At 42.3% G+C, this 12,455-nt stretch overlaps 2 protein-coding genes across 2 annotated transcripts in view; one reads left to right on the top strand and one right to left on the bottom strand.

Moving 5' to 3' along the window:
* The window catches only part of LOC310837374 (uncharacterized protein), a 48,932-nt gene that overhangs the window by 16,258 nt on the left and 20,219 nt on the right, over positions 1-12,455 (bottom strand). The gene's annotated exons all lie outside the window — the stretch shown is intronic.
* Positions 2,212-10,915, top strand: LOC310838005 (uncharacterized protein; the record flags this gene model as incomplete). Its single annotated transcript, XM_083725326.1, has 2 exons — positions 2,212-3,912; positions 10,151-10,915. Exon 2 carries the CDS (start codon positions 10,274-10,276, stop codon positions 10,913-10,915), a length of 642 nt encoding a protein of 213 aa, XP_083581452.1. The 5' UTR covers positions 2,212-3,912; positions 10,151-10,273.

The raw sequence follows: 12,455 nt of genomic DNA, 5'->3' as shown, positions 1-12,455 counted from the left end.
TTCTGCATCTCCATCAGATGTGTACGCACATCTCCACCTTCAGCAAGAGCCATATTATGCAGCTTGGTAAAGTAAAACATAGTGGATCCAGCTTCTGTCCTCAAGTGAGCCTCTCTCAAAGCGTCCCAAATTTGTCTGGCTGAGGTCTTATCACGCAATAGACAGAGGTCTTCTGGGGATACTATCAATGTAAGAGTTCCCCTTGCTTTGGAATCTTTAGCTTCCCATGCATCTGTAACTGGAGCTGGGGGGGTGTCTGTAATAACTTCAAACAGACCCTTTTTCCGCAGAATAGCCTCTGCATAGAGAACTCAGTCCGCATAGTTTTTCTTATTGAGCTTAGGAATCCCACAAGCATCCTGAAGGGCCATCATGACTCTGGCATTAGCCTTCTGCGTCATCTCTGCTGCTTTAAATCATGCTGCGTCACTGCTGCAGCTGCTTTATTCCAAAAGCACTTTTAAAAGTGTACTTTCGGTTTCCCCCAGCCTCAACGCTTCTACGCTTCCGTCTTAGAGCCTTTGCCTGTGCCACGGCAAAACGGCCTTAAAAGTTCAAAGTCCAGCCATAAAGCCATTAAATAGAAGCTGGCAGGCTGCCCGGAGCAGTAGCACATACCTCATCAATCATCTTGACGCACAGAGCAGATACCGTCCGATCCGTCCCTCTGCATTCCGATCCTTTTGCCGGCACTCCGATTCTTTGCTCCTTTGTTCCTTTGCCAGGAGCCCGATTCAACTTCTGGGCGTTTTTCTGGGCCCCATAACCATATGTTGAAATTGCAGAGTCCCGTGCACAGCGGAATGATAAGGAGTACGTGCCAACATACTCTATATTGCTTTATTTACATTTCAAAGCTGGTAGGTTACAGAAAAAAATCTTGCCTCTGCCGGAGCAGAGAAAGCATCCTCTCTCCTCTAAAGCACGGAGAGAATACACCAACTGCAAAGAACAGTGAAAAACAGGAAACCAGTGTACGTCACATCCAGTCTCCTTTCCCGTGAGAAACTCCAACAGCAATTGACTATGGAATGTAAACACCTGTCTCGTGACAAGCACTTTCGCTGCACAGTGAAAGAGAGCAGAAACCAACAGTTTTGTGGTGGTTCCCATTTGACTTGGCTGGATGTTTCCAGAGGGTGTTGATGTTACGATAATGAAGCAATGCAGCTGCAAAGTCCTTTTTTTAAAAAATAAATTTTTTTATTAAACCTTTCCATAAAATCTCCAATCATACAAAATTCCACATCACATATTTTAACTTATTGGACCTCCCTCAACTTCTCTGACAATCATTCGTAGTTAAATTTCTATCTTCACATTCCTTAATTTTGATATTGCCTTTGAATACAATATTTCTGTCCTCATTTACATTCTTGCAATATTCCTTAATTTTTCACAAAGCTTCTTTAAAACACACTAGCGTTGTATGTTCCTCACATACAGTTTTCAAATATTCTCTAAATTTCCCCCAGTCCTCTAAAAACTTATGGTCCCTTTGGAATCTGATTTTTCCAGTTAGTTTATCCAGTTCTGCATAGTCTGTTAATTTTGTTCTCCATTCTTCCACGGTCGGTACTTCTTGTTTCCATTTTTGAGCCATCAGTGTTCTCGCTGCTGTTGTTGCGTACTGAAAAAGTTTACAGTCCCTCTTATTTATGTCCGTTCTAGTTATTCCCAGCAGGAAGGTTTCTGGTTTCTTAACAAAGCTATATTTCAGCATTTTCTTTAACTCATTATATATCATTTCCCAGAACCCCTTTACTTTCTTACATTCCCACCACATATGCATAAGTCCTAGCTTGAAGTGTAAACATGATGGGAATGTTGGGACTGCTGTGGGAACAGAGGGGCAGTCATTTCTCAGTGCGCAGCACCGGAATTACCTCACAGTGTAATATGAGCTGTACAGGATGTGCAGGGTGTGTTTGTTACAACACTGCTGGAGTATGGAGAGAGCAGTCACGTATTCTGTAACGCTGCAAAGACAGAAATAAAAGCATGTAAATACGTTTCTGTCTATCTCTTTCCCCTGCCTGGGGGAGGCAGGAAAGAGGGGTGTGTTCTTCTCACGTTAGAGAAGAATCGCCGATCGAGACCTTGCCTGCGTCTGCTGGGGAATGCAGCCAGGGAGGTCAAAAGGGAATCAAGCCGGGGTGCCTGGACTGCTGCCAGCTTCTTATGAGAAGGGCTTGAATCCCAACAGTTCCTTGGAGAGCATTCTTCTGCCCTGTGGAGCCTTCAACGTGTGGATCCTTCAGGGTTCAATTCTATCCCCTATGCTGTTTAACTTCTACATGATCCTACTAAGTGGGGTTATCCAGAGGTTTGGAGTATGTTGCAAGCAATATGCTGATGACACTCGGCTCTATTTCTCCTTTTATATCTACAGGTGAAGCAGTAGCTGTGCTACACCATTTGTCCTGCCTTGGTAATGGACTAGATGAGAGCCAGCAAACAAGCTCAATTCAGATAGGACTGAGGCCCAGTTTATGGGTGGTTCCTTAGACCAGATGGCTAGGAGGTTGCCTGCTCTTGATGGAGTTACACTCCCTCTGAAAGAGTGGGTATGTTGCTTGGGGGGGGGGGACTTCTGCATCCATTGCTGTCCTTTGAGTGGCATGGAGTGCATTCCATCAGCTTCAATTGGTCGCCCAGCTGCAAGGAAGAGAAATGGGAGGTATCGTATTTTTTTGCTCTATAAGACTCACTTTTCCCCTCCTAAAAAGTAAGGGGAAATGTGTGTGCGTCTTATGGAGCGAATGCAGGCTGCGCAGCTATCACAGAAGCCAGAACAGCAAGAGGGATTGCTGCTTTCACTGCGCAGCGATCCCTCTTGCTGTTCTGGCTTCTGAGATTCAGAATATTTTTTTTCTTGTTTTCCTCCTCCAAAAACTAGGTGCGTCTTGTGGTCTGGTGCGTCTTATAGAGCGAAAAATACGGTATGTAAAGAAGCAGTTGTGGCTTCATAAGGAGCTTTCAGATGAGCTGAAATTAAAGACATGCGGGCATTAGAAATGGAAGAAACAAGAAGATAAATTAAGAGTTGTGGGGAAAGAAGACAATAGGGCAGATAGATAGTCAAAGCTGGGGGGAAAGATGGGAGAAACATACATTGAAAATGTTGTCTTTAAGAATAAAATGAAATTATTATAAATTAATTTGAGATGGCATTCAACACTAGTCAGATTAAATCAAATAAGGAGTATTTGGTGTTATGTTGGAAGGGATGCCAGGAAATCGGGAATTGTGTTCAGATGTGGTGGGGTGTAAATATGTACAATTTTAAAGGCAAAGGGTGTTTAAGGAGATAACAGAAATCACTGGGTTAAAGCTGACCGAAAGTCCAGAGGTAGCATTATTATCAAATTACAATGGGGTGGAAGGTTCTCAGGGCCTTAGTAGACCACAAGCCTAACATGATCAAGGGTCTGGAAACCAAGCTTTATGAGGAATGGCTGAGACAGCTGGGTATGCTTAGCCTGGATAAAAGGAGACTGAGAATAGATATGCCATCTTTAGGTATCTATGTTCAGATATCTAAAGTGCTGTCACATAAAGATGGAGCAAGCTTGTTTTCTTCATCTCTAGAGGGTAGGACCTCAACCAATGGATTCAAATTACAAGACCTGACATTACTATAATTTGACATTGTTTTAGCTGCATTCCTAAAAAACTGAAACATGAAAAGGAAAAGGAAAAGAGATACTGAAATAAGATATTATCAAAAATATATAAGCTACTTTTGGAATGGCATGTCAAGCATGAAGAGGTTTAATCAGGTATGATACATTGGGCAAAAGATATCGGTCATAATATACAGTTTGAGGATTGGGAAAAATTATGGAAAGAAGGCATAAACTTTACAGCCTGCAGTTCGCTTAAAGAAAATGTAATGAAAATTATTTATAGGTGGTACATTACACCAGTGAAGTTAGCAAAAATGTATAAAATAAATAACCAATGTTGGAAATATAAAGGAAAATAACAAGTTAAGAATACAAATTATTGCAAAGAATGATTTTTAATTTGTTTATTTAAGATATGGATATAACAGTAATAATTATAATAACAAATGCAATACTAGTGAGTAAGTTGGAAAACCACTAGTGGTGGAAGAGGGAAGTCTCAGACTGTGATAGTTGATTATGTTATATGAAAGTTGGCTGTTATGTTCTAAATCATGTGTAAAAACTAATAAAAATTATAATAGAAAAAGAGATAATGAAATAAGAGGTGCTATTTTCACTAGATGTGTGTTATGTTACTTATTCCTCTTCCTTGGAAGCCTAACAGGATTTTCTTTCCTCCCCAAGCAGGTAATGGAAACAATAGAATTCCAAAAATCCACCTGTAATTTCATTGAAGAAACCATTTAAATGCATGGAGTGTGAAAAGAGCTTCACTTAGAAAGGACACCTTACTACACACCAGCGAACTCACACAGGGGAGAAACCCTTTAAATATACTGATTGTGGAAAGACATTTGCTGATTCTGGAAGCCATGCAAAATATCAACGAATTCACACAGGGGGAAAAACCATTTAAATCATAGGCGCCGACTCCATGGGGCCTGAGGGGGCCCGAGCCCCCTCAAAAATTCGTTTGGGGGGGCTCCGCCCCCCCAATAATTTAAGAAAATTATTACTGTAAATTTCGCTCTATAACACGCAGATTTTTTCTCCTAAAAAGTAAGGGGAAATGTCTGTGCGTGTTATTGAGCGAATGTTGGTCCCTGGACAGGGGCGCCGACTTATAAAAAATATTGGGGGGGCCCATACCGGGGTCCTGCCCCGGGAAGTTTTCTAAATTTTAGATGAAAATTAGTGAGTTTTAAAGTTTTTTAAAAGTATTTTAGAGTCATATGATCAACATTAGAACCCCGAAAACTCGACTCTCTATAACTCCACACTCCGGGAAACTCGACAAGCCTGAAACACTTTTTGGCTTTGAAAAAAGAAACAAAACATAAACACGCACGGTATTTTCGTAAAAAGCTAATTTAATTTACAGTAACAATTATGCTTATAGACTATTACAGAGCAGTGAATATATAGCTCTGAAAAGACTGAAATGATATTTAAATAAATCCTAAACTATCATTAAAAGAATAAAACATAAAATATTGCTGTCGCACAGTAATAGCACTTTGGCCGAAATATTGGGAAATAATAGAAAAAATTGGAGATAAATGGAGGTTGCAGAGCTTGGAGAAATTAAAGAATAAGGTGCAAGATTGGTTACATTAAGCTCAAATTCAAGAGGTTTTTAAATTGGACAAAAAGATAGGATTCCAGGTGGAGAAGTCGAAATTAGAGACAGAACTGTTGGAACCAAAGACTAAGGTACTGTCGAGAATGTATAACTTGCTGCTTAAATGGAACACACAGGATGAGACTGTTAAATCAGCCATGATAAAATGGGCCCAGGATATAGGGTATAACATTATGTTTGAGGACTGGGAAAGGTTATGGACCACCGGAATAAAATTCACGGCATGTAATGCCTTGAAGGAGAATATTATGAAAATGATATATAGGTGGTACATGACCCCAGTCAAGCTCGCAAAAATATATCACCTGTCTGATAATAAATGTTGGAAATGTAGAGAGGCTGAGGGGACATTCTTTCACCTCTGGTGGACATGCCCTAAAGTGAAAGCCTTCTGGGAAATGATCTATAATGAACTAAAAAAGGTATTTAAATATACCTTTGTTAAGAAACCGGAGGCCTTCCTCTTGGGCATTGTCGGCCAGAAAGTGTTAAAAAAGGACAGAAGTTTCTTTATGTATGTGACAACAGCAGCAAGAATACTTATTGCAAAGTATTGGAAGACACAAGACTTGCCCACACTGGAAGAGTGGCAGACGCAATTGATGGACTATATGGAATTGGCTGAAATGACTGGCAGAATCTGAGACTTGGGAGAAGAAACAATGGAAGAGGACTGGAAGAAGTTTAAGGACTATCTACAAAAACATTATAAGTTGTATGAATGCTAAGTATTTGCACGATTTAGAAAATATCAGTTCCAGCAAATAGACTTTGTAAAATAGAAAATTAAGTTATAAGTAAGAAAAGGTCGAAATTTAAGGCAACACTACATTTAATTTTAAGGTATGAGCAATTGATAAAAATTGTTTTAAATTTAGAAGTATAATATTTGGAAAGTACAAAATAAGGTATGAAACAAGGTAATAATTTGCTGACATTCTTATTATAAATAATGCAGGGTAAGGAGATGTGAGGAAGTCCAATCAGTTATATAAGAAAAGTTGTACTGAATGGTTGGTTATATTTTTCTCTTTTTTCTTTTTTATTTCTTTCTTTCTATATGGCTCTTTGGTATTTTGGTTCTGGCTTTTTGGTGTAGGGATCTTGTATTATGTATTTGAAAATTTAATAAAATATTTATTTTAAAAAAATGAATATTTTTATGGGTGTGGACAATGAGGAGCGTTTCTTATGCTTAATATCTGCAACACATTGAGTGCTCGTCCAGAAAAGTTGAGACTCACCCTCCAGTGCTATGCTCATGAGGCGCTTTCCTTCTCGTTGCTTAGGACTTCGTAGCAGCGGGGGAACCGCCAAAAAAGCCCCTTCGGGTGCGCGGGAGGAGCAAGCCGCCCGCTTTCCCGCCCTCACCGGCCTCCTGGGGCGCACGCAGCGCTCGCGCCCTCCGCAGCCCGCCCAAACGCGCGCCAATGCCGGGCGACTCGCCCCCTCCGGGAAGCGCGACGTAGGCGCCGCTCCTGCACCCGACGGCCTTTTCTGCAGGGCTTCTAGCGGCAAGCGAGTGTGCGCGCAGAAGGCGGCGCCTGAGGCGAGGTGGCGCAGGGCGGCGTCCTGCTCTCCCGCCCCGTTTCTGGGCTGCCTCCTCCGAGCCGGCAGGGCGACTTCCTGCTCTTAGTGCTCGGACGGGATTGGGGAAGCACCTGCAGCGCGCCGCCGCCGAGAGGGTGCAGCTTGCCGGGGCTTGAAGCGTCGCAAGGAGCCTGGGCTGGGGAGCTCGCAGCCTCGTCCCTTCCTTCCTATCCATCCGCGGGGCAAAAGAAGAGAGAGGGGAAAGTCCGCGCACCGGACAAATTCTAAGTGTGCAATTTTCTTAAATTATTGGGGGGGCTGAGCCCCCCCAAACGAATTTTTGAGGGGGCTCGGGCCCCCTCAGGCCCCATGGAGTCGGCGCCTATGTCCCTGGAGCAGGAGCACAGGGGCAAAAATAAGGCAAAAATAAGATCGGGCGGTCGGGCGGAGGGAAGGTGGAAGCTGCCGCTTTCCTGCATTCTGCCTCAGGGTCTTACTGCCCTCCCGCTTCTGTTGCTGCGTTTGCTCAAACTCAACAAAGAGCAGGGAATCCCCTGCCCTCCTGGCAAGCAGAGGGTTAAGGAAAGGATCGAGTCCTTCCTTCTAATTCTTTCCTAGTCACACTGCGTGCAGGCTCCAGCCCACCACCTCCTCCTCTCCGTGCTCTAGGGACTCGCAGGTGGGAGAGAGAGAGAGAGGGCTGGCTTGGGGGGGGGGACTTTTGCCTTCCTTTCCTCCCCCCCACCCCGTTAAACTCCTCCCCTGCATTCTTAGCCAGCTGCTTCTCCGCACACCCCTCTTGTGCTTCTTGTCCCTTCTGTGTTTTTCCTTCCCTCCCCATTTAAAACATGGTGACAAAGCACGGATCCACAGGATTTTTGCATTGGGTCACCCCAAATTCACCATCAGATCACATTACATGTCCATGGCTACAGTCTGTACCAAAAAAATCACGCACCCACTGTTGCCTGGGGCTGCAATGGTGCAAAAACGTGGTTACAAAGCATGGATCCACAGGATCTTTGCAATGGGTCACCCCAAATTCACCATCAGATAACATAGCATGTCCATGGCTACAGCCTGCACCAAAAAAATCATGCACCCACTGTGGCCTAGGGTCACAGTGGTGCAAAAACGTGGTTACAAAGCACGGATCCACATGGATCCTCAGGATTTTTGCATTGGGTCACCCCAAATTCACCATCAGATCACATAGCATGTTCATGGCTACATCTTGCACCAAAAAAATCACGCACCCACTGTTGCCTAGGGTCACAGTGGTGCAAAAACGTGGTTACAAAGCACGGATCCACATGGATCCTCAGGATTTTTGCATTGGGTCACCCCAAATTCACCATCAGATCACATAGCATGTCCATGGCTACATCTTGCACCAAAAAAATCACGCACCCACTGTTGCCTAGGGTCACAGTGGTGCAAAAACGTGGTTACAAAGCACGGATCCACATGGATCCTCAGGATCTTTGCATTGGGTCACCCCAAATTCACCATCAGATCACATAGCATGTCCATGGCTACATCTTGCACCAAAAAAATCACGCACCCACTGTTGCCTAGGGTCACAGTGGTGCAAAAACGTGGTTACAAAGCATGGATCCACATGGATCCTCAGGATTTTTGCATTGGGCTACTCCAAACTCACTGTCAGATATTAAAAATCTTTATAAAATAGAGAATTAAATACATACAGAATGTTAAATTTTCAGTTTTGAAATATTAGTACTAGTTTAGTACTGTATTTCTATATTACTATAGTACTGTATTAGTTATTTTCAAATACTTAAATATTTTTAGGGTGTAAGACCCAATTAAAGCCCGTTATTTACATACAGTATTACAGTATTTACATACAGTATTTGTTGTTGTTGTTGTTGTTGTTTAGTCGTTTAGTCGTGTCCGACTCTTCGTGACCCCATGGACCAGAGAACGCCAGGCACCTCTGTCCTCCACTGCCTCCTGCAGTTTGGTCAAACTCATGCTAGTAACCTCGAAAACACTATCCAACCATCTTGCCCTCTGCCGTCCCCTTCTCCTTGTGCCCTCCATCTTTCCCAACATCAGGGTCTTCTCCAGGGAGTCTTCTCTTCTCATGAGGTGGCCAAAGTACTGGAGCCTCAGCTTCACAATCTGTCCTTCCAGTGAGCACTCAGGGTTGATTTCCTTCAGTATGGAGAGGTTTGATCTTCTTGCAGTCCATGGGACTTTCAAGAGTCTCCTCCAGCACCATAATTCAAAAGCATCAATTCTTCGGCGATCAGCCTTCTTTATGGTCCAGCTCTCACTTCCATACATCACTACTGGGAAAACCATAGCTTTAACTATACGAACCTTTGTTGGCAAGGTGATGTCTCTACTTCTCAAGATGCTGTCTAGGCCTGTCATTGCCCTTCTCCCAAACATGGATCACTGCCCCTTCATGGATCACTGCCTTGCCGTGGCGAAGGGGCTTGAAGAACTCAGAGAAGCTATGAACTATGTCAAGCAGGGCACCCAAGATGAACAGGTCATAGTGGAGAGTTTTGACCAAACGTGATCCACCTGGAGGAGGAACCGGCAAGCCACTCCAGTATCCCTGCCAAGAAAACTCCATGGACAAAGACAACATACAGTATTAGGCATACTGTTTTAACTTTATTAACTGTATTAAAGCATTAACTTTGAGCTATTATTTTTATTTAATGAACCCTCAGCCTTATTCAAAGTAAGCTTAAATTAGCTATTTCACTTATTAATCAAAGTGCTATTACTGTGCGACAGCAATATTTTATGTTTTATTCTTTTAATGATAGCTTAGGATTTATTTAAATATCATTTCAGTCTTTTCAGAGCTATATATTCACTGCTCTGTAATAGTCTATAAGCATAATTGTTACTGTAAATTAAATTAGCTTTTTACGAAAATACCATGCGTGTTTATGTTTTGTTTCTTTTTTCAAAGCCAAAAAGTGTTTCAGGCTTGTCGAGTTTCCCGGAGTGTGGAGTTATAGAGAGTCGAGTTTTCGGGGTTCTAATGTTGATCATATGACTCTAAAATACTTTTAAAAAACTTTAAAACTCACTAATTTTCATCTAAAATTTAGAAAACTTCCCGGTATGGGCCCCCCCAATATTTTTTATAAGTCGGCGCCCCTAATTTAAATGCATGGAGTGTGGAAAGTGTTTCAGACTAGGTGGAACCCTTACACAGCATCTATGAATTCACACAGGGGAGAAACCTTTTAAATGTACCGAATGTGGAAAGACATTTGCTAATCCTGGAAGCCATGCACAACATCAACAAATTCACACAGGGAAGAAGCCATATCAGTGTATGAAATGTGGAAAGTCGTTCAGTCAGAAAGGACACCTTACTACACACCAGCAAACTCACACAGGGGAGAAACCCTTTAAATGTACTGATTGTGGAAAGACATTTGCTGATTCTGGAAGCCATGCAAAACATCAGCGAATGCACACAGGGGGAAAACCATTTAAATGCATGGAGTGTGGAAAGTGTTTCAGACTAGGTGGAACCCTTACACAGCATCTACGAATTCACACAGGGGAGAAACCTTTTAAATGTACCGAATGTGGAAAGACATTTGCTAATTCAGGAAGCCATATTAAACATCAACAGATTCACACAGGGGAAAAACCATTTAAATGCATGGAGTGCCAAAGGAGCTTCAGTCAGAGTGCAAGCCTTACTAGACATCTACAAACTCACAAAGGGGAGAAACCATTTGAATGCATGGAGTGTGGAAAGTCGTTCAGTCAGAAAGGACACCTTACTACACACCAGCGAACTCACACAGGGGAGAAACCCTTTAAACGTACCCATTGTGGAAAGAGATTTGCTGATACTGGAAGCCATACACAACACCAACTGATTCACACAGGAGAAAAACATTTTAAATGTATGGAGTGTGGAAAGAGCTTCATTACAGGTGGAAAACTTAGAAGACATCAACGAACTCACACAGGGGAGAAACCCTTTAAATGCATGGAGTGCGGAAAGTGTTTCAGCCAGACGAAAATCCTTCATTCACACCAGCGAACTCACACGGTGGAAGCCATTACAATGTATGGAGTGTGGAAAGACATTAGCTGATGCTATAAGCCATGCAAAACACCAGCCAACGGGGGAAACCATTTGAATGCCTATTTTAAGTCGTTCAGCCAGAAAGAACACCTTACAACACACCAGCAAACTCACGCATGGGAAAAATATTTTAAATGTTTGGAGTGCGGAAAGTGCTTCATTACTAATGGAGCACTTCGGAAACATCAGCGAATTCACATAGGGGAAAAACCACTGAAATGTATGGAATGTAGAAAGTGGTTCAGGTGGAATCAACTTCCTTCACATCTGTGAACTCAGACAAGAGAAAACATTTAAATGTATTGGAGTGTGGAAAGACTTTCACTGATAGTGGGATGTTTAGAAATCATCACCGAAGTCATACGGGGGTCGGTGGGCGGGCTTTAAAAGTGTATGGAGTGTGGGAAAAGATTTGGTCAGGGGTTAACACTTAGAAAACATCTAGCAGCCCGCACAGAGGAGGAAAACCATGCTTGGAGTGTTTCTATCAGTTGCCTTTATTTTGCACCTATGAACTTACACAGAAAATAAAGCATTTAAATGCATGGAGTGTGGAAAGACCTTCAGTGTGAGCAGTGCAATATGGGCCTGTGAACAAGAGGAGTGGAGTGGAATGACACAGTTAAATTAATCCCAGTTGCAAGCCGCCGTTCAGAAGTGAAAGTAACATCGATGAAGGAAGACCTGCTTGTCGAACTGATATATGGATTAATTATTTAGCCCCAGGGGGAGGTAAACCTTTAATACCTTATTTTTTTTGACATATTGCATTCCCAGTTTTACTTGGTAACCCTCCCCCAGAAAGGCAACTGAACAAAGAAGCAAGCTGGAGATATTTGGGCTGCCATTTTGATCTGATCATATCTGGACTGAGTGTGGATTTTGGGCAGTCATCCTTAGTGGGAAGATTGAAAGTTTTGGACTGAGTTATTAAGATTTGGCAGAAGACACCAGTTTGTGATGGGATGTTGTGAATTTATTGAGGGGAATCCTGGATAGCTGCCAAGGGCAGATGATGTTCCTTTGGGATTTGAATATTATGACCCTTGAGAGCAGAAATGGAAAATGGACTAGTTGGATTTCAACAAGGATTTCACACAGAACTATAGAAGTGGAGGTTGAACAGACCAGTGGCTGTCAAAATAAGAATAAAAATTAAAGGACAATGAAGTGGATTAACATCTGAGTGGTTTATTGAAGAATTATGAAATGCAACGTGACTTTAGTTGATCAGAACTCTGCGCACCTCAAAGCATGAGAAGTCACCGTAAAAAAATATAATTCGGCATCTAAATTTGGTTTTTTAATTATTTGTGTTGATTTGGAATGTTTTAATGTGGTTTTTAATGGTTATTAAAATAGAAAAATGAATAAATATTATTACAAAATGGGTCAGTGAAGATGATTGGTAAAGGCTTTGGGGGAACTTAACTTTTATCTCCTCTCTACCTATCCTTCTGGCACACACGCATGATTGGCAATATCTGTCATTAAATATGGGGGGTGGTGGTAGATAAATTACACATCGAGGCACAAACAAGCCATTTGA

This window comes from Podarcis gaigeae, assembly GCF_964106915.1.
Source record: "Podarcis gaigeae genome assembly, chromosome: 2".
NCBI lineage: Eukaryota > Metazoa > Chordata > Lepidosauria > Squamata > Lacertidae > Podarcis > Podarcis gaigeae.
The sequence above is the reverse complement of the archived record's forward strand: the minus strand, read 5'-3'. Positions and strand labels throughout refer to the sequence as shown.